General features: G+C 44.3%; 1 protein-coding gene across 23 annotated transcripts in view; it reads left to right on the top strand.

Moving 5' to 3' along the window:
* Window positions 1–23,348, top strand: part of SNTG2 (syntrophin gamma 2) — a 375,050-nt gene that overhangs the window by 170,896 nt on the left and 180,806 nt on the right. For 22 of the 23 annotated variants that reach the window (XR_012422722.1, XR_012422721.1, XR_012422725.1 and 19 more), the window contains 2 exons: window positions 1,835–1,878; window positions 1,977–2,018. The exons of the other annotated variant lie outside the window; for it this stretch is intronic. Coding sequence is in view for 14 of the 22 variants with exons in the window: in XM_074012486.1 (XP_073868587.1) it covers window positions 1,835–1,878; window positions 1,977–2,018 (86 nt within the window). In the remaining 8 variants the exon portion in view is untranslated. The remainder of the gene's footprint in view (window positions 1–1,834; window positions 1,879–1,976; window positions 2,019–23,348) is intronic. 23 annotated transcript variants of the gene reach the window in all.

The raw sequence follows: 23,348 nt of genomic DNA, 5'->3' as shown, positions 1-23,348 counted from the left end.
GCTACTCGGGAGGCTGAGGCAAAAGAATCACTCGAACCCAGGAGGCAGAGGTCGCAGTGAGCCAGGATCGTGCCATTGCACTCCAGACTGGGCGACAAGAGCGAGACTCCATCTCAAAACAAAACAAAACAAAACAAAACAAAAAAACACATTATCTCCTGCACTGGACTTGTTCGATGACGACACTTTCCATAAGTAGCTAAAGTTTGTTTTGAAAAATCAATGCATCTAAATGCACAGAGATTTTTATTTTCTGTAGGTCCATTCAGACCATGGGGTAAAATACTCTGATAAGAACAACCTTATCTCTATCCTGTTAGACAAGCTGAAGCTAAGTTTCTGATGCGCCAGGCAGGTGTTTAATAAAGTTGGTGCTTCTTAAACTAAACATTGAGAATTATGATGATTAATTGATTTGGACCTTGTTTTTTATCATATGCAATTTTCTGCACTTTTATAGCATCCATATTATATGATCTATATAATCACTACCACATGTGTAATTTCACATGGAATCCACATATTCTGTGTGTACTTTTTTATGTTAATCTTTGATTCCCTTAAATTTTAGGGTTGTAATGCTTCTGAGGCCCCAGCCCAGAGTCCGTTATTTCAGATAATCAATAAATGTTTTCAGGATGCAACCCACCCTGGTGTGGCTAGAGAGGGGAAGAGCAGCATGCGAAGGCGGAGAGACAGAGACAGAGACACAGAGACAGTGAGAGACAGAGAGGGGCAGTTTGAACACAGGGAGACGGCGCAGGGGAGAAGAGCGGCCACCACTGCATGGTCCACGGCAGCTTTGCCTTGGACAGTTTTGGTGCAAATGAGAACTTTATTTGGATCACTTAGCATCAGTACCATTGCTGTACAGAATCGGTACCATTACGTACAGTGATCTGAAAACTATAGTTTCCACACGATTTGATATTTGCTAAACACTAGAAGTAATATTTAGAATTGACATTTAATCTGTATATAGTTTGTCAAGAGCGTTCCCACTTTCGAAGAACAGGTTACTGCTTGTTTTCCACTATTTAAACAAAGACTTAAAATTGAAACAAACCTATATGAAGGCAAAAACTGGGGCAAAAAGCCTTAGCTTTTGTGCAGATTTGTTCGATCTTATTTAATGGGGCTCTCTCTGCCTCTCTGACGATGGAAAGGTTAAGTGAAAACATGCTGCATAGATTATAGCCAAACTTTCTCATACAAAGTTTTTCAATTTGTTGCGTTTAATATTCTAGGTATAGTCATTTTGATTAGAGCCGTCTGTGTATGTTTGTTTGTGGGAATGAGGGAAAATGCTAAGTGACTTTGGGAATTTCTTGTTTGTTGCACATTTAATGAAAAATGTGCATCAGACTTTCCATATCCTGTAATGAAACCCTTTATTAGGAGGAAGTGACATTTGTTTTCCACATTAAACAAGTCTTCTGTGACTGGAAAGCAACTCTTTTAATGCACGTGAATCAATCTAGCTTTCCTTATGAAGCGGCCGCCTGTTGCTATGTGTTGACATTTCCCACACCCCTATGGACACATGCACACACACATCCATGTGTACACACAGGCACACACATAACAGATTCACAGACTCAGACTCACAAGTACCCATGCATGCCACCCACACCCACGCATGCACACCCATCTGCACCTGCACACACAAACACACATCTACTCACGTGGACACGGGTGCGCGCGCACACACACACACACACACACACGTGGCCACTTCAGCTGCTGCAAGCACTGTGCTTAAATGACTGTCATAACAAAGCATAATGTCGCTGAGATTTCTCTTAACACTGTTGCCACTTTTGCCACCCTGCAGCGGACCAGACAGGGATGTTGTTCGTAGGCGATGCTGTTCTCCAGGTCAGTATTGTACACGTTAATCCTTAACTTGATTGCATTTTTATTTTTAACTTGTATTAATTATTATTCTCAACATTCTTACTTTGTCATCTGTTCAGGTTAATGGCATAAATGTAGAAAATGCAACTCATGAAGAAGTGGTAAGTGAATTACATTTTATATTTGTTCTGTTTATTATTCTTGTATTTGAATTATTTGTCTCTGTAATTTGTGTTTAACTGAGTCTATCCATAGATGCAGTCTTAGAATTGGAAAGGAAGCTTAAAAGGTTTAGTAACTTGTGTTACGAAAGGACCTTAACAAAGTGCCCACTGTCGACCGTTGCATGCTGACTGGGTCACTTCACAAGCGTTCCCGTCAGGGATCCTCACAAATGCTGTAAAGTACACTTGATGAAGCCCATGTTGATCACAAGGGCACTGGAACTCAGGGAGGAGGTGACTCACCCAGGATTCCTGAAGGGTCGTCATCGTGCAGAGCACAGGAGGTGTCAGGGCTTTGCAGGGTCTCCCCGTACCGCCCGGGCACTGGAACCTGCAGGGCCTTCACACCTTTGCTCCCCATTGGCTGGCAGCAGCACGCATGCATTAGAATGTGTGCCGTGGAGGATGTCAGGTGAGACCTCTGAGGATCACATAAGATGGTGGGGGTCAGGGCGCATTCAGTGCAGGATGCCTTCCATGGAGATGAGCTTTCTCCAGTGTCACGTCAGCTTAAAAGGCGGATGAAACAGACGTCTGTCCCCGAGGTACTCATTCTGGCTGTTGGGAAGAGAGAAGCCAAGTGCAGCCTCACCATGGGGCTGATGCCAGGAAGCATGTGGTAGGGACACATGGTCAGTCCGGTGCCTGCAGGGTGGGGGCAGAGGTGGAGACGGTATTACAGCTGAGAGATGAGGTGGAGGACAAAGCGGGTGAGATGCCTGGCAGAGCATCCCTCTGCCGATAAGTGAGCTGGGGGACACAGGGTCAAGGAGAGAGGTAGCGAAGCTGAGTCCAGGACGCACGTCTGGGGCCCCAGGCAGCCAGCAGAGCCCTCACGGGAGGTTAATTCTGTGAGTTGCAGCAAAAGGCAAGCAGGCTGGTAATTTAACTTGTCCCATGAAGAGTAACAGGCATGCGCTCATTTCTTCTTCAGTGTTTATCTTTTCAATTAGCCAAATTTTAGTTCCAAGGAAGGGCCAACAGCCCTAGTACCCGAAAGTCACCCCATCTGCATAGCAGTAAATTTCCGTGAACCCAAGGCAGGCACATGCAGCCGTCTGTAACTAAACAGGGAATCGCTTCCTACACGCTCACTCCAAATTCATCTGTGTCTTCTTCAAGATGTGTAGTTATCGACCTCTACTATGCGCTGGGCAGAGGAAAGAGTCACAGCAACAAGGATCAGCATATTCTTGGCCTCCAAGACCTGAAAGTCTCGAGTAGATGAAGTGCTGTTACCCTTTTGCTTATTATGGGAAAACACATCACAATTGAAAGAGAGGCAAGACATGCCTTCATGACTTCTATCCTAGCCCAGAGAGAGTAAAATGCTTGTGAGCAACAGTTTTTTTTTTGTGGTTGTTGTTGTTGTTGTTTTGTTTTTGAGACAGAGTCGCACTCTGTTGCCCAGTCTGGAGTGCAGTGGTGAGATCTCAGCTCACTGTGACCTCCACCTCCCGGGTTCAAGCAATTCTCCCTGCCTCAGCCTCCCGAGGAGCTGGGATTATAGACGCTCACCACCATGCCTGGTTAATTTTTGTATTTTTTTTTTTAAGTAGAGATGGGGTTTCACCATGTTGGCCAGGCTGGTCTTGAACTCCTGACCTCAGGTGATCTGCCCACCCTGACCTCTCAAAGTGCTGGGGTTACAGGTGTGAGCCATCACGCTCGGCCACAACAATTTTTTGCACTAATTGCTCACAACTATAATCCAAGCACTTTGGGAGGCCTAGACAGGAGGATCACTTGAGGCCAGAGGTTCAAGTCCAGCCTGGGCAACATAGCAAGACCTGTCTCTACAAAAAATAAAAATAAAATCTAGTCAGGCGTGGTGGTGCATACCTGTAGTCCCAGCTACTCAGGAGGCTGAGGTGGGAGGACCACTTGAACCAAGGAGTTTGAGGCTGCAATGGGCTATTATGGCCCCTACACTGCGGTCTGGGCAATAGAATGAGACTTCATCTCAAAAAAAAATCTAGTAAATTATATGTAAATCTTATAAATGGAGCTATTACAATATTGGACTTATACAAATATACTTTTTGAACCAAACTGATCATATCATATGTCTACATTCTTATGTGATGCAAAATAAATTATTAGAGAAATGCTAATGAGACGTATAATCTCAATTTTTCAGATGCATGAAGTTCATTAAAATGTTAAAATTCTACAAGACTTATAAATCATATGGTTTCACTTCCTCATTTTTCAGAGTAAATTCTGGCTTCGATTAATTGTAAAAAAAAAATGTCAGTTCTACTCAATGCAAAGAATCCTTTTTAATCTAAAAATTAGATTTACCTCCACAAAGTGAATCTTACTCACTCTACTGCTTTGGAAAATTTTACTACTCTAGGTTGTTAAAACATCTTAATACACATAAATGCATATACAGTAACATATAGTTTCCCCTTTTTAATACATCGGTGCATTTTCATCCACATTGGCACGTAATACTGTAGCGGCTACAGCAGAGTAAGCTGCCCGTATGTTCACTGGGCAAATTCTGAGACATGTCTCTCTCAGGAGAAAAGGGAGATCGGCGACGGCTGTCACTCAGTGTGACATCCCTGCGCAGACACAGATTGGGATGTCTGGGGGGCGGGCAGCAGGAGCTGCAGGTTCCTCTGTCCCTCTGCCTGGTCTGTGATGCCACCACTGATCCAGAGTGAGGAGCTCGGGGAGGTGGGCTGCTCTCCAGCGCCCCCACAGGCAGGGCACAGAACAACAGCCTGGCAGGGCCGCAGCAAGGCTGGTGTGTTCCGCCTTTAATCACCCCAGGGCATCTCAGAACAAGAAGCTTTACAGAATGTCATTTTTCTACTGTTCATTGGGAAATTTTAAAAAGACGTCTCAAAGGTGAAAGTAAGATGTTGTAATAGAAAATTACTTCTAGTCTAAGTTACAGTCTTAAGTTCTTAAGTGCTATGAAAACCATTGATGAAAATTGCCCTAATTGGAAAAAAAGTCACTAACACCTTTCACAGAGCTTCCTTTTTAAATTTAAATTAGTCCTTTTACATGTTTCAGTCACCTATAGTAGCTTTTACTATGATTAAGAACTCATGGCAGATCCTGCCTGGAGGTGATTTTGAACTTAACTGTTAGAAATAAAGTTGACATCTTATGTTGAGAAAACTGGTGTGGACACTCTGAGTAGAAAGGAACCTTCCAGATCATCTACTTTGAACAGCAGCTCAGGGCGGGAAGTCCCATTCACAGAAATTGGCTCTGACCATTTACTCAGCAGACCATGGGGACTTCATTCCATGTTAGCAGAATAAGGGATTCCTAACACAGAGCTGAAGCTTTCTTTCCTGTTACGCCAGGTTGTCCATTTACCAACATGTGTTATGCTTAATACTGAAACAGGACGTTCCATCCTGTGTAAGCAAGGCCTTTTTCCTCAAGAATGAGTATGTTCTGGCCTCGGTGCCGGAACACAAAGGTATACTATTTCCATTTGGAGGCAGTCTACTTCTGGCGATGTGTGCTGACAGCTAGAAACTGCAGGAGAAATAACCACTGGCCAGTTTCGTAGCTGTTTGCCAGGTATCAGGGATGTTTTTGATTTGCTCTGGGATACAGGGCACATCTGGGACAAGAGCTGGAACTGGAGTTCCATCTGTTGATATTTATAGTAGAGCACTCCCATTGCTAATAATTTATTTGCTTTCTGCCTGAGCCAAGAGGCAATCGAAAGAAATGTAATAAAAATTTCCTCCTCCACATCTTTCAAGTCTTTTCTACAGTGTGGCTTTTGGTTTTCCATTTTCCAAAGGAAAAGCCATTCTAGGATGTCCAGTCACCCAACCATAATGGGCCTGAATGCAGGGGTCCAGACACCAACATGGAGGTTCCACCAGTAGGACACGTATCTGTTCAGCTCTGTACTCAGAGGGGAGATAAAGAGCCCCAAGGTGTGTTTGGGGCCCTGAGACAAGTGTGGGATGAGTCCAAGACAAAGGCAGCTGTCCCCCGACCCACATTATCCACACATTGTGACAGGGGCCGTGGCGGGCACTGGGACTCCAACGACTTGGCATCGGCCCAGAGCCAGGGTCCGGGAGCCCTTTGTCCACCACTCATAGCTGCCAGTCTCTGCAAGTGCTTTACAGAGGCTAAAAGGGAGATCTGCAGTACGACGGCTTGGCAGTCTTTCCTCAAACGGACTTGGACTTCCCTTCATTCAGGGCTGCAGGTTCTGGGAACTGACTCCCTGAAATGGATTGAGAGCTCAGGTCTCTTTACTGTGGTAAGTCCAGTCTCTATCCACTTGGAGATTTTTCACCTACGCAAATCAATTACAACTGCAATGTATTCCCCCTCTATTTCAGTCCTAAGAACTCCGTGATCAGTTAGCCATAGCTAGATAGATCTGCAGGTCACACCATCAGCCCTGCTGCCCATGAAAGGAACCAACCCACCTGGTCTGAAGGTTCAGTGCTGCTGCTGGGCTCTGCCATCCCGTCCAGGGTCCACCATCTCTTTGGATTCCAGGAGCCACCTTCAATGGTGGCATAACCCAGTACCATGCCTGCTCAGCAGGAAAGTGCCTCAGCAGAGTTTCTGGGATGCTGGTGCCTTCCTCACTTAGGAGTTTTTCAGTCTTTTGGCAAAGAAGTGAATGTAGATGCAGCAAGAGAACAGGTATGGGAGTAGGCACCCTACTTCCATAAACCTTTGAATTTCTTCTGGGACCGCACACCAAGGAAGCTATGGCAACTCAACCTCACTTAGTATGGCCACTGTGAGTCAACTAACCAAAGAAACCAATAGAGTCTCTCTCAAGTAATTAAACAAATTCAATCCAGAATCTCTAGTCATTCAATCCAGAATCTCTAGTCATTGCACCCATATCAATACAGTTGGTCTAATCCAACAGAGGATTCTACAGCCTTAAACACATATTTCCACGCACATTTCTGCCATTGTCATGACCATTGCATCATGGGCTAGCTCTTCTGAAATTAGGCTTCATAATAAGATTTGGGGCTAGCTATGAGACTAGAAATATGGGGAGTGACCAGCTGCATATTGAGGAAAATCAGCATTGTCCTGCCAGATTGTTGCCTCAGAAAACATAATTTGAGGATCTTTGGGCAAAAGTGACTGCCAGTAGGGGAGGAAGGTGAAGGAAAGTCAGTAGGATATGAACGTGCAAAAGGGACACAGACATGCTGAGATCTGTTCTCATTCCCACTCTTTACCCATCAATGCCCTAACTGTAGAGAGACTCACTGCCTGATAGAATTAGTCAGCCACCTGCAAATTGGCCTGAGTTTTCAGAAGTCTTAATTCTGTAGTTACAAGAAATAAGGAATAATTTCAGGGGAATCCCAAAGCTCTGTAGCACTGCACTCATGGCTTAAAATGGAAATATGAGTCACTGAGCCTTGTCATTGTCTTTCTCCATGTTCTCCACTGCAGCTTTAAGCAACCGCTGCCCTTACCCAACAACCCAACACCTGAACTCTACCCACTAGGATTTGGTCAGGAAAATGGGAGCAGCTCCAGGAATTCCAGCTGTAACAGTTTGAAGATAGGGAGAAACGGGTTCTCACCAAGTTGGAATTGCTGGAATGCAAAGGGCAGAGAATCTGCCGTCGAAAATGTGATATTTGGCCGGTGTCAGTGGCTCACTCCTGTAATCCCAGCAACTTTGGATTACTTAAGGTCAGGAGTTCGAGGCCAGCCTGGTTAACATGGTGAAACACTGTCTCTACTAAAAAAAAGATAATAATAATAATAATAATAATAATAATAATAATAATTAGCTGGGCATGGTGGCGGGTGCCTGTAATCCCAGCTACTCGGGAATCTGAGGCAGGAGAATCGTTTGAAACCAGGAGGCAGAGGCTGCAGTGAGCAGAGATCGTGCCACTGCACTCCAGCCTGGGCGACAGAGCGAGACTCTGTCTCAAACAACAAACACCTCCCCCCAGAAAAAATAAAATAATATATTCAAAAACCATAAAATTGTCAGTTCTTAAGAAAAATAAAAATTGCGATTCTCATGAAAACTCTGGAACATCTCCCACAGTCGACAGTGTTGAAGCTGTGGCTTTCAGGACACAATGGGTAGCCCCACGGATGCATCTGCCCAAGGGTGTGCTTATCTGACTTCAAAAACGGTTGGCATCTCCTCTTTACCCTCCCAGGTCTTTAATGAGTTTCTTTCAGCAAACTCTCAGCCTGAGACATATGGGAAAGGATCTGGAGAAACATGGAACCTGGTTTCTCTTTCTGCTTTGAGAAGGGAAATGGAGGGTTGCTGAGTTGACAACAGATAACCCAAGCAGCCATAAGAGTGCAACTGGTCAGAAATGGATAGACCCGCCTGGCAGAAATAAGAAAGGACATAGCAAATTTCAGCAGCATCATCAATCCACTGCATGTAATGGACATCTACAGACTACTTCACCCAACAACAGCAGAATAGCATTCTTTTGAAGATTACATGAAGAATTCACCAAGACAGACCACATGCTGGGCCATAAAAACACACTTTTACAAATTTAAAAGAACAGATATTGTATTAGTTTGTTCTCACACTGCTGATGAAGACAGACCTGAGACTAGGTAATTTATAAAGAAAAAGAGGCTTAATAGACTCACAGTTCTATGTGGCTGGGGAGGCCTTAGAATCATGGTGGAAGGTGAAAGGCACATCTTACATGGTGGCAGACAAAAAAGAATGAGAAACAAGAAAAAGGGGTTTCCCCTTATAAAACTATCAGATCTCATGAGACTTATTCACTACCACGAGAACAATATGGAAAAAACTGCCCCCGTGATTCAATTACCTCCCACTAGATCCCTCCCGTAACACATGGGAATTATGGGAGCTATAATCCAAGATGAGATTTGGGTGGGGACACAGCCAATCCGTATCAGATATTGTACAGTGTCTGCTCTTAAACTACAATGGAATTAAACTAGGGTTCAATAACAGATTGCTGGGAAGTCACAAAATGTTTGGAGAGTAAACAGTACACTTATAAATAACACACTGGTCAAAGAATGAATCTCAATAGAAATCTTAAAAATATTTTCAACTAAAACAAAATAATCATACAACTTATCAAAATTTGTGGCATGCAGTAAAAGCAGTGCTTAGAGAGAAATATATAGAATTGAAAGCACATATTAGAAGAAATGTCAAAAATTAATCATCTAAGCTTTCACCTTAGGAAACTAGAAAAAGAGAAGTAATTTAAACCCAATGTAAACAGAGGACAATAAATGATGAAAATTACAGAAGAAATCAGGGACTGAAGACAGGAAATCAAGATAGAAAAAAAAACTATTTCTTTGAAAATATAAACAAACTTATAAGCCAATAGCCAGGCTACATACGCAGAAAGAGAACACAAGTTAATATTATTAGAAATCAAAGAGAGGATATTACTATAGATTCTATCGAGATTGCGTACACCTCTGTGCTGACGAATTTGATAACCTAGATGAAATGCACCAATTCCTTAAAAAGCACAATCTGCCAAAACTTACGCAATAAAATACAGACAGTCTAGATTGGCCTACGTCTATTAAATGAATTAAATCAATAGTTAATAACTTTTTCAAACAGAAAATGCCAGGCCAGACAGGTTCCCTGGTTCTACCAAACAGTACAGCAGAAATTATACCAATTGTCTACAATCACTTTCAGAGAACAGAAACAGAAGGAATACTTCCTAGTGCATTCTATGAGGCCAGATTTATCACGATACCAAAACCAGATGAAGACATTATGAGAAAAGAAAATTATAGACCAGTATCTCTCATGAACATAGATGCAAAAAATCCTCAACAAAATATTAGCAAATGGAATTCAACAATGTATAAAAAGAATTACACACCACAACCAAGTGGAGTTTTTTGCAGCTATGCAAGGCTAGTTCAGCATTTGGAAATTAATGTAATTCATCACATTAACAAACTAAAGAAGAAAACCCTAATGATCATAAAAATGGATGCAGGAAAAGCATTCCACAAAACCCAACATTCATTTTGTGATATAAACTCTTAGTAAGCTAACAGTAGAGAAGGACGTCCTTAACTTGATAAAGATTAGCTACAAAAAAATCCCACAGCTAACAACATAGATAATGGAGAGAAACTAGATGATTTCCCACCAAGATCAGGAACAATATAAGGATGTCCCTTCTCATCATTTCTTTTCAACATCATACTGAAAGCTCTTGGCTGTGGAATGCAAGGTTATTTATTATACACAATTTAATTGCCTTCCTATGTACCAGAAATGAAAAAGTAAAAGTGGGCTTTGAAATTTAAAAAGCACAATACCATTTACATTAGCACTAAAAGAAATAAAATACTTAGATGTAAATATAACAAAATGTGTATAATGTCTAAATGAGGTGAACTGCAAAACTCAGATGAAAGAAATCATAGAAAAAAATAAATGAAGAAGATAGTCTATGTTCATGAATAGGGAGACTCAATATTGTTAAGATTTTAGTTCTCTCCAACTTGATCTATAGATTCAATACAATATCAACCAAAATTCTAGCAAACAGTTTTGTGGATATTGACAAATTGATTCTAAAGTTTATATGGAGATGGAAAGGCTAGAATAGCCAATGCAATATTGAAGTAGAACAAAGTTGGAGGCTTGACACTTCCTGATTTTAAGACTTAACTATAAAGCTAATTTAATCAAGACAATGTGGTATTGCTGCAAGAATAGACAAATAGATTAATGGAATGTAATAGCCCAGAAATAGAACCACATAAATATAGTCAACTTCTCCTTCATGGAAGTGCAAAAACATTATAATGGGGAAAAGGCAGTCTTCAACAAATGGACATCTGCGTGTACAAAAATGAATCTAGACATAGACCTTACACCCGCCATAAAAATAACTCAAAGTGAATCATAGATTTAAATGTAAAATGCAAAACAATAAAACTCCTGGAAGATAACAGAGGAAAATCTGTATAACCTTGGGTTGGGCAATGACTTTCTAGATAAAACACCAAAGCCGCAGTCCATGAAAGAAATAATTTATAAGATGGACTTCATTAAAATTAGATATGGGCCAGGCGCGGTGGCTCAAGCCTGTAATCCCAGCACTTTGGGAGGCCGAGATGGGTGGATCACGAGGTCAGGAGATCGAGACCATCCTGGCTAACCCGGTGAAACCCCGTCTCTACTAAAAATTACAAAAAACTAGCCAGACGAGGTGGCGGGCACCTGTAGTCCCAGCTACTCAGGAGGCTGAGGCAGGAGAATGGCGTAAACCCGGGAGGCGGAGCTTGCAGTGAGCTGAGATCCAGCCACTGCATTCCAGCCTGGGTGACAGAGCGAGACTCCGTCTCGAAAAAAAAAAAAAAATTAAATTAAATATGTTTTTCTCTGCAAAAGATACTGCCAGGCGAATGAAAAGACAAGTCACAGACTGGGATAAAATATTTGCAAAATATATGTCTGATAAAATACTGTTATCCAAGTTATAGAAAGAACTATTAAAACTCAACAATAAGAAAAGAAACAAACCAATTATAAAAATTGTACAAAGACCTTAACAGATACCTCACCTAAGAAGATAGGCAGATGTGAAGTATAGGAAAAGATACTTCACATCATCTGTCATCAGGGAATGTAAATTATCACAACAGTAGGACAACTGTTGTAGGTGAGGATGTGGAGCAACAGGAACTCTCACTCATTGCTGGTGAGAGTGCAAAATGGTTTGGCCACTTTGGAAGACAGTTTGGCAGTTTCTGAGAAAGTTAAATATACTTTTACCATATGATCCAGCAATTATGCTCTTTTATATTTACCTAAATGAGTTGAAAACTTAATTTCACACAAAAACATGCATGCAGATGATTATAGCAGCTTTATTCACAGTTTCCAAAACTTGGAAGCAACCAAGATGTCCTTCAGTAGGTCAATGGATAAGTAAATTGTGATTCACCCAGACAAAGGCATATGATCTGCACTAAAAAGAAATGAGCTATGAAGCTATGCAAAGGCTTAGAGGTACCTTAAATGAACATTATTCCCAAGTGAAAGAAGCCAAAAAGCGTACATGATGTATTATTACACATAGATGACATCCTAAAAAAAAAAAAAAAACAACTATGGAGACAAGAAAGAGGTTAGTGGTTGCCAGGGATTGGGAGGAGGGAGGCATGACTGGGCAGAATAGAAAGAATTTCTAGAGCAGTGAAACTATTCTGTATGATAATTCAGTGGTGAACATGTCTCATTAAAAATTTGTCCAAATCCATAGAATGTACAACATCAAGAGCAAACCCTAATGTCAACTACGGACTTTGGGTGACAATAATGTGTCAATGTAGTTCACGGATTGTAAGAAATGTTCCCTCTGGTGGAGATACTGGTAGTGGATGGGGCTATGTGTGTGTGTGGGAAGGGTTTGTGGGAAATCTCTGTACCTTCTGCTCAATTTTGTGGTGAACCTAAAACTGCTGTAAACATATAAAGTCCTTTTTTTTGTTGTTAAAAAAAAAAAAAAGGACAATTGAGTAAGCCATTAGGGAAAAATGGAGAATGTGGTGACTTAAGATATTTAATTAAATGGTTGTCAGATGTATGTGTTTATGTGAACACGTGTGTACTCATGAGTGTATGGCATGTTTATGTATGCTTGTGTATGTATCACTTTGTGTCCATGGGTGTGTTTGTGTGTGTTTGCATCTGTGCTCTGGAAGGAACTGGCAGGCTCTGTGGTTGGTAATCCCCAGACCTAAGTCATCTGAGAAGGGGAAGAAATGAAAATATGTTGGTAAAGGGACAAGGAGATGTCAGGAGGTCCAGAGTCAGCCCTGGGGCTGAGCCTGTGAGTTCCTGTCTGTGCCACCGGCCTTTCTGGACTAGGGTTTTCATTATCTATGTGTTAATGCTCAGTTTGGCTCCCAGACATTTTGCAAACACCTCTAATGTGTTTTATCCTAAAGAGGACCTTTCAGTGGATCGTCCTGTGTGGCTCTGCCTTCCTCTGATGGAGGCTTTATTTGTCATCAGCCTTTTCTTAAAAATCAGAAAATCAAGTCTCAGGAATAGTGAATGACTCACAGCAGGCTGTGAAGTTATCATACCATGGAATCAAACCCCAAACTTAGCTGTGAGGACCCCAGATCTTCCCACACCCCCCAGCAAACCACAGACCCAGCTGTGAGGACCCTGGACCTCCCCATACTTTGCTTCTGCCTCCTCAGCTTTGCTGGCAGAGATGCTGAACAGAAAAGAAGGTGCTTTCTTTTTGTTTCTTAGAAATTTATTTCCTTGAATTCTGTTCTTTTCAGTAAGTTCTTGATTCCCCCTAAGATAAGTCCTTATCAAAAAGGCCTTTGCAAGAGAAAACACACAAACACACACATAGATACACACACACCCTTTATATACATATATATGAAAAGGAGTTTATTAAGGAGTATTAAATAGGATATATGTATCCTATTAGTTCTCTCCCTCTAGAGAACCCTGACTAATACAGATTTTGGTACTGGGAGTGATTCTAGAGAAACAGAATATTGAGGTTGGCGTTTTTTTCACTGGTGTTAGGGTTTCTGGAGTTGGATGCTTAAAATGATTAGAGCCCAAAATGTTAAGAACTATACTTCTAATAGTTTGGAGAACACTCATAGCCCTTGGCTTGAACTGTTTAGAGATTTATGCAAAATAAATGCATTTGACACTCCTGATTCACTGCTCGTGAGAGGTAAGGAGTTTAGTGACTCTATACATAATACCTTTGACCATATGTGGAGAACCAAGGAACATAATGAAGCTGGTCTTGCTCCTAAGTTCACTGGACAAAGTGATAAAAGCAAATGATGAATTCAGGGATTCTAACTCCCCTCTTCAGAAGCAGATACTGAGCCTCAAATCTGCTAAGATATCAACTCCCCAGCTTTGTGCCCTGAGTGACAGTCTTATCTCCTGTAGAAAGAGAGCTGAAATTTTGGAAAATTAGACACAAGGTCTTATCATGTGAGTGGCTGACCTGCAATGAAAGGTGCATGCACAGCCTCTCCAGGTGTCTCATGTTAAAAGTGAGAGCACTGATTGGAAAAGAAGGGGGCCCTGTAACTTGGAATGGGGACATGTGGGAGGACCCTGATGAAGCTGAGGACACTGAGCTTATAAACTCTGATGAGCCTTTCTTGCCAGAAGAAACAGCTTCCCCATCCCCAATAGTGGCAACATCCCCACTCCCTGACCCACGCTGCCATCAGCCTTTCCACTTTTGCCGAAGGAGATAAACCCTGTGCTGCCTGAGGCAACAGTGATGGCCTCCCCCGAGGCAGTTGCCAGGCAAGATCATGTTGATTCTCCTCAGAAGCCACCCCCAACACCCCGGTTTGCTTCTAGACCTATCACTAGACTAAAGTCCTGGCAGGCCCCTAAAGGTGAGGTTCAGGGTGTGAGCCATGGGGAGGTGTGCTACACTCGTAAAGGACTGCTTTTCTAATTTATATAAGTAGAAATATGGAGAACAGGCCTATTCATAATGGATATTAAGGGTGTGGGACGATGGTGGAAGGAACATAGAGTGGGATGAAGATGAATTTATTGATTTGGACCCACCAAGTGGGATTCTGCATTTAATGTTGTAGCTCAGGATGTTAAAAAAGGTTGTAATAGTTTATTTGCTTTGTTAGCTGAAACATGGATTAAAAGATGGCCCACCGTGAATAAGCTGGAAATGCCTGATCTCCCTTGGTTTAATATAGAGGAAGGGATGCAAAGGCTTAGGGAGATTGGGATGGTGAAGTGGCTTAGGCACTTTAGACCAACTCATCCCAGCTGGGAGGGTCCAGAATTTATACCCTTGACTAATGCCTTACAAAATAGATTTGTGAGGGCAGCACCTGCATCTTTGAAGAGCCCTGTAACTGCTCTTCTCTGTATGCCACATCTAACAGTGGGAGCTGCAGTCACTCAACTACAAACTTTAAATACAATAGAAATAATTGGATCCTGAGGTGGCAGGAGCCAAGTAGCGGCACTCAACGCATCAAAGGCAAGGTGGGCATAGCTATCGTAATGGACAGTAGAGGCAAAGGAGTAATCAGAATAGTCTGAGAGCTCTGGCCTTGGCTAATCACGGTTTTCCTAGAAATGAAATTTATAGGAAGCCTACTACATTTCTATTTAATTTATGTAAGCAGAAAACTTCCAGGTCGAAGGGACAAAGGACTAATTTCAATTATAACAACAGAGAATCATGGCCCCTCAATCAATTTCCAGACCTGAGCCAGTTTACAGACCCAGGACCCCTTGAAAGAAGGGAGGCTCCATCCCCTTGAGGAAGGACCCATCACACTACTGACAATTTATGCAGTGAATCTTTCTCCCACCCTTCCCCAAGGAGACCTCCGGCCTTTTACCAGAGTAACTGTGCACTGGGGAAAGGGAAATGATCAGACATTTTGGGAACCACTGGACACTGGCTCTGAGCTGACGTTGATTCCAGGGGACCCAAAATGTCATTTGGTCCTCCAGTTAAAGTAGGGGCTTATGGAGGTCAGGTAATTAATGGAGTTATAGCTCAGATCTGACTTACAGTGGGTCCAGTGGGTCCCTGGACTCATCCTGCAGTCATTCCTTCAGAGCCAGAATCCATAATTGGCAAAAACATCCTTGGCAGCTGGCGGAAACCCCAAATTGGCTCCCTGACTGGCAGGGTGAGGGATGTTATGGTGGGAAAGGCCAAGTGGAAGCCATTAGAGCTGCCTCTACTTAGAAAAATAGTAAATCAAAAACAATATCGCATCTCTGGAGGGATTGTGGAGATTGGTGCCACCATCAAGGACTTGAAAGATGTAGGGGGTGATCCCCACCTCATCTCCATTTAACTCTCCTATTTGGCCTGGCAGAAGACAGATGGATCTTGGAGAAGGACAGTAGATTATCGTAAGCTTAACAGAGTGGTGACTCCAACTGTAGCTGCTGCACCAGATGTGGTTTCATTGCTTGAGCAAATTAACTCATCTCCTGGGACCTGGTGTGCAGCCATTGACTTGGCAAATGTCTTTCTCTCCATTCCTGTCCATGAGGCCCACCAGAGGCAATTTTCCTTCAGCTGGCAAGGCAAGCAATATACCTTTACTGTCCTACCTCAGGGGTGTATCAACTCCCCGGCTTTGTGTCAGAATCTTATTCAGAGAGACCTTGATCACTTCCACAAGATAGCACATTTGTCCATTACATTGATGACATTATGTATCTAGTGAGCAAGAAGTAGCAAACACTGGACTTATTGGTGAGATATTCACCTGCCAGAAGATAATTCCAGCTAAAATTCAGAAACTTTCTACCGCAGTAAAATTTATTGAGGTTCAGTGGTGTGGGGTCTGTCAAAATATTCTTTCTAAGGTGAAGGATAAGTTGCTGCATTTGGCACCTCCTACAACCAAGAAAGAGGAACAATGCCTAGTGTGCCTATTTGGATTTTGGAGGCAACACATTCCTCAATTGAGTGTGCTACTCTGGCCCATTTATGGAGTGACCCAAAAGGCTGCCAGTTTTGAGTGGGGTCCAGAACAGGAGAAGGCTCTGCAACAGGTCCAGGCTGCTCTGCTAGCTGCTTTGCCACTAGGGCCATATGACCCAGCAGATCCAATGGTGCTTGAGGTCTCAGTAGCAGATCGGGATGCTGTTTGGAGCCTCTGGCAGACCCCCATAGGTGAATCACAGCAGAGACTTCTAGGATTTTGGAGCAAGTCCATGCCATCTTCTGCAGATAACTACTCTCCATTTGAGAGACAGCTCTTGGCCTGTTACTGGGCTTTGGTGGAAGCTGAACATTTGACTCTGGGTCATCAAGTCACCATGCAATCTGAACTATCATTAACTGGGTGCTTTGTGACCCATCTTGCCATAAAGTGGGTCATGTACAGCAGCATTCCATCATCAAACGGAAGTTGTATATACGTGATTGGGCTTAAGCAGGTCCTGAAGGCACAAGTAAGTTACATGAGGAAGTGGCTCAAATACCCATGGTCTCCACTCCTGCCACCTGCCATCTCTCCCCAGCCCACACTGATGGCCTCATGGGGGGTTCCCTATGAGCAGCTGACAGAGGAAGAGAAGACTAGGGCCTGGTTCACAGATGGTTCTGCACGATATGCAGGCACCACCCAAAAGTGGACAGCTGCAGCACTAGAGCCCCTTTCTAGGACATCCCTCAAGGACAGCAGTGAAGGGAAATCTTCCCAGTGGGCAGAACTTCGAGCAGGGCACCTGGTTGTGCACTTTGCCTGGAAGGAGAAATGGCCAGATGCCGGTTTATATACTGGCTCATGGGCTGTAGTCAATGGTTTGGCTGGATGGTCAAGGACTTGGAAGAAGCATGATTGGGAAATTGTTGACAAAGAAAGTTGGGGAAGAGGGATGTGGATGGACCTCTCTGAGTGATAAAAACTGTGAAGATATTTGCATCTCGTGTGAGTGCTCACCAACAGGTAACCTCAGCAGAGGAGGATTTTAATAATCAAGTGGATAGGATGACCTATTCTGTGGACACCACTCAGCCTCTTTCCCCAGCTACCCCTGTCATCACCCAATGGGCCCATGAACAAAGTGGGCCTGGTGGCTGGGATAGAGGGTACACATGGGCTCAGCAACATGGACTTCCACTTACCACGGCTGACCTGGCTATGGCCACTGCTGAGTGCCCAATTTGCCAGCATCAGAGACCAACACTGAGCCCTCAATATGGCACCATTCCTGGGGGTGATCAGCCAGCTCCCTGGTGGCAGGTTGATTATATTGAATCTCTTCCATCGTGGAATGGGCAGAGGTTTGTCCTCACTGGAATGGACACTTACCTCAGATACGGGTTTGCCTACCCTGCTTGCAGTGCTGCTGCCAAGACTACCATCCGTGAACTCGCAGAATGTCTTATCCACCGTCAAGTATTCCACACAGCATTGCCTCTGACCAAGGCACGCACTTAATGGCTGACAAAGTGCGGCAGAGGGATCATGCTCATGGAATTCACTGGTCTTACCGTGTTCCCCATCATCCTGAATCAGCTGATTGATAGAATGGTGGAATGGCCTTTTGAAGTCACAATTACAGCACCAACTGGATGACAATACTGTGCAGGGCTGGGGCTGGCCAAGTTCTCCAGAAGGCTGTGTATGCTCTAAATCAGTGTCCAATATATCCTGTTTCTCCCATAGCCAGGATTCACGGGTCGAGGAATCAAGGGGTGGAAGTGGAAGTGGCACCACTCACCATCACCCCTCATGATCCTCTAGCAAAATTTTTGCTTTCAGTTTCCAGGACATTACATTCTGCTGGCCTAGAGGTCTGATTTCCAGGAGGAGGAATGCTGCCACCAGAAAACACAAGGACAATTGCATTAAACTGGAAGTTAAGATTGCCACCTGGACACTTTGGGCTCCTCCTACCTTTAAATCAACAGGCTAAGAAGGGAGTCACAGTGTTGGCTGGGATGATTGACCTGGACTGTCAAGATGAAATCAGTCTACTACTCCACAACGGAGGTAAGAAAGAGTAGGCATGGAATACAGGAGCTCCATTAGGGCATTTCTTAGTATTACCACGCCCTGTGATTCAGATCAATGGGAAACTGCAACAGCCCAATCCAGGCAGGACTACAAATGGGCCAGACCCTTCAGCAATGAAGGCTTTGGTCACTCCACCAGGAAAAAAAGAAACACGACCTGCTGAGGTGCTTGCTGAAGGCAAAGGGAATACAGAATGGGCAGGAGAAGAAGTTAGTCATCAACACCAGCTACCACCACGGGACCAGCTGCAGAAATGAGGACTGTAATTGTCATGAGTATTTTCTCCTCCTTTTGTTAAAAACATGTTTGTGCATGTATGCACTTGTACTAAGAAAATATCTTCACTGTATTTCCTTTCTCCTTTATCATGTGACATAAGATTTATTGACTTCGTACCAGCATTTAAGTATTGTTAACTTTATATAACAGCATTTGGGTTGGGGATTGGTGCATTTCCAGTTGTACCAAGGATAGTTGTATTATGTTAGGTGTAATTATAATCTCATTATTGCCTATATTGGAGGATTATTTTTTATCTCAGGAGATGTATATGGATTCAGGTTGACAAGGGGTGGGCTCGTGATGGTTAATACTGAGTGTCAACCTGATTGGACTGAAGGATGCAAATTGTTGATCCTCATTGTATCTGTGTGAGTGTTGCCAAAGGAGATGAACATTTGAGTCAGTGGGCTGGGAAAGGCAGACCCACCCTTAATCTGGGTGAGCACCATTTCATCAGCAGCCAGCACGGCCAGAATATAAAGCAGGCAGAAAAATGTGAAAAGGCTAGATTGGCCCAGCCTCCCAGCTTACGTCTTTCTCCCACACTAGATGCTTCCTGCCCTCGAACATCAGACTTCAGGTTCTTCAGCTTTGAAACTCAGACTGGCTTCCTTGCTCCTCGGCGTGCGGACAGCCTATTGTGGGTCCTTGTGATGGTGTGAGTTAATACTCCTTAATATACTCCCCTTACTATGTACATCTGTCCTATTAGTTCTGTCTCTCTAGAGAACCCTGACGAATACCCAAGTATGAGGGGTAAGAGTCACCAAGAAAACCTGCAGATAATGATGTAAATTGTTCCACACAGGGAAGGAAATCTTTGATGGTCAACAGAGTGAGGCTAACACAAAAATAATGATTAACTGCAATTGCATGGCATGAAATGCGGTATTGCCCAGACATGATTGTTCCATGTGAAAGTAATTATCTTCACAAATATTATTCTGAAAACATTGCTGCTAATAACCATTAATTTTAAGTATGTGAAATTTTCAGAGGCAATTGAAGCAATAGAGGTCTGAATGTGATTTTAAAAGAAGAGAACCAATCACTTGAAGAATTCATCTGTTTTTGCATTGTAAGGACCGAAGTAGTAACCTCATCTAGAAAAAAGGGTGCTGGAATGAATGAGCTGGTGGTTGCATTTTTCTGGCTCCTTGTCAGCTTCCTCTAGATGGAGCACTGCTCGCTGCTGGAAAACCAATCCCAGGAGGTGGTGCAATTACAGGGGGCCCTGCAGGAGGGTCAGATGAGTGAGAGCAGAAACATTGTGAGGCGGTGCCATTCAAAATGAAAGTGTTGGACAATTGCAAAATATGGAATGACCTTAGTGATTTCCTGGTTGGTCCAACTCCTTGGTTCCCACATGGGGAAGAGAGGGCCTGACAGCCCTTCATGTTTGCAAGGACGTGAAGGCAACATCACCTTGTGTTCCTGGGGCAGCCCAGGTGCGTGCTTCACAGAAGTGGGAACCCGGAGCTGGGGAGGCTGCGGGGCTGCTGTGTGTGTTTTGTGTTAGGCCCAGCACCAGGCTGAGCAGGAGTCAGCTAAGGACCTGCCTATGAGCTCTTCATGCTGAAGATGCCAGCTTGCTACGGCCCTCACTACTGACCTGTATGTTACCTGACACTAAGCCTGAGCTCCCAGGGCGAGATGCACCTGTGGTTTGGAGAGGGTTCCCCCCGTTCCTTGCGTGATCACCCAGATGATGAAGCCAGCATGAGATGAGAGTGAACACGTGGAGGGGCTGCTCTCTTGAGACCCTTTGGATGTTTTTCCGAGCCGGGCCCACACAGAGGGGCTTTCAGGAGTGAAGGAGTGGAAACAAGGAAGTGGGGGGAGAAGGTGAAGGTGGAGGGAAGGGAGGAAGGGGCCTTCCTGCTGAGCCCACCCTCTGCAGGTGCCTCCTGCCCTGGTGTCACAGCCTGGCAGGTGCACCCTCTGCAGATGAAAGGGACAGGCGTCTCGAGGTCTCACGGCTGCTCGAGGCTTCTGGGCATTGCCCCTTTCCCTACAAATAACAAACAGTGACTGTTGTCAGGCACCATGGAGGGGGGTACACCATGAAGGTATTTCATGGTGCCATTCCCTGGAAGGTATTTAAAACGAACATGAATTTGGAAAGCAAAGTAAATTATTATTATGGGTTCCATGGTTCATACACCAGGGGTCACTGGGCAAGTTGACAGTTAGATTGAAATTAAAACATACATGTTCTTCTTGTCGGACATGTGTGGTTTGTGTGTGTGTGTGAGTGTGAGTGATGGGGAGCAGTGAGGCTTAGCTGGGTGAGGAGGGTGAGAGTTTGTCAATGAGGTTGTGTGGACGTTGCAGTTCTGGGAATTGCCCCGTAGCTGAGCTAAGTTTGTCTTTTCGTTGTACGAAGGAAGAGATGTTGGAAGTGGCCAAGGATTGTGAATAGGATTAGAAAAAAGGACAGTTGTGAATACACACAGGAGAAAGGAAGCAACAGCATCAGAAGATTAAAACTCTACTCAGGGCTTTGCCACTGATTTTTGTCCATGAGCACATTACACAATTACCAAGACCTCTGTGGGTTAATCTGTAAAGTCAAGTCCTAATGTGCTTTTCCCGGCAAGAATCTATGAGCAGCAGTGGTTTGGAAAAACCTATCCACCATGTCTTTTCTAGGTTCAGGTGGCGACATTACCCCTGCCCACCCTCAACAGATCGATGAAGCTGGTTAGCTTTTTATTTGACACTTCTCCATTATTAAAATTGCATTCACGGATGAAATAATGTTCTTTAAATATTTCACAATCACAAATCTCTTAGTGAATAGTGACTTAATGTAACAGCAAGCATTTGAAGGTTTAGGGAACTATTTTGAGAGGATGTTTTTAAATGCAGGGATCTCAGGGAAGGAAACCCCTGGTAGAGGTCTGTGTGAAATCTCCCATTCTCATGGTTCTAGTGTTCTAACAAGCAAATGTATCTGTCATCTCCACTTGCCTCCTAGAGATCTGCGGGCAGTGCTAACAAGCATCTTACTTTGTATCTATTGGGGAGCAAAAAGGCTGTCTGTCACTCACAGTGAGTGACGTGTATAAAAGCAAATTTGCCATTTGCAGCCCGCGTCGCTGGTTTTCCCTGCCACAGCACCAGTGGTCAGGCCTGGGCACACATCTCCATAAGACATTTCATTGGCTCTAATTGGTGGGTGACGTGCAGCCCAGAGGGTCTTCCCTGGGGGCTTGGTGTGCGCCTCCTGATGTGTGACCGGGAGGACACAGCAGGGTGGGTCAGGGCCAAGATGAACGGGGAGGAGATATTTTTCTGTTGCGAGGGAGCAAAATGTGCTTATGGAATTCAGCTGATAAAAGTAAAGGGACATCCTGTGAAGTTTACTTAAGGACATGGAGAGATGGATGTCATGCTTTTTAAGTATGATCCACTCAGCGGCAAATGTCGTGTTAGCGTGTAAAGGTCAGAATTTGGAGGGTCAGTATCTATGCCTGAGAGGCCTCAGCCTTTTCTAGTTGTGGAACAGAAATTGTCGAGGGAAGACCAGACCTCTCATGAATAGCCCTGTGTGGAGGTGGCCGGGGTCGGCTCTGTCCCAGGGACTGCCTGGAGCTGGGCTCCCTCCGTGTGCCCAGCACAGCCCCATGGCTGCTGAACCGAGCCCCGAGCCTGAACCCCACAGAGCCTCATTCTCACCTGTGCTATCCCTGGCGGGTTGTGGTTTGGACTCAGTGACTGCCACTCTCTGGGTGATGCATTTCATTTGTCAAATTTGGGAGTGGTTTTGTCAAAACCTCCAGTTACCTCTGAGGTAGAAAAGTATAGAATATGTGCTACAACATACAGTGGAAAATATCGGTGAAAGTGCATGATTTTGGAAGAAACCAGCCTTAACGGCACAGTTACTGTTCCTTCAGTTGTTCTCATGCTGTGGAAATGAGCTGTCTTCAGCCCCAATGGAAGGCATGTGCAGGCTGCAATCAGGCTGTGGTCCCGTCTGTACCAGCTCTGGGGTCAAGGTGTGCACAGGACCCTGGTGCTGCAGGCTGTCTCCAGGGGTGTCCCACACCTGAGGGCTGGGGGTGCCCCACACCTGTGCACACCTGAGGGCTGGGGGTGCCCCACACCTGTGCACACCTGAGGGCTGGGGGTGCCCCACACCTGTGCACACCTGAGGGCTGGGGGTGCCCCACACCTGTGCACACCTGAGGGCTGCGGGTGCCCCACACCTCTGCGCAGCAGAGGGCTTTGCCGTTTGTTGTTGCTTTGTTGTTTGCTGCTTGTTTGGCTCAAACTTTTCCTAATGTTTCGTTTTCCGGGTGCTACCTTCTGATAACAAATGTTGAGACCCTTCCACCTGTTTCCACACCCCGCCTCGCTCTTTCTGCAGGAACACCAGACACCAGACCGCAGCTTTCCCTCTAGACTGAAGCGCGATGCCCACGTGCGCCCCTTCCC

This window comes from Macaca fascicularis, chromosome 13, assembly GCF_037993035.2.
Source record: "Macaca fascicularis isolate 582-1 chromosome 13, T2T-MFA8v1.1".
Classification (NCBI taxonomy): Eukaryota; Metazoa; Chordata; class Mammalia; order Primates; family Cercopithecidae; genus Macaca; species Macaca fascicularis.
The sequence above is the reverse complement of the archived record's forward strand: the minus strand, read 5'-3'. Positions and strand labels throughout refer to the sequence as shown.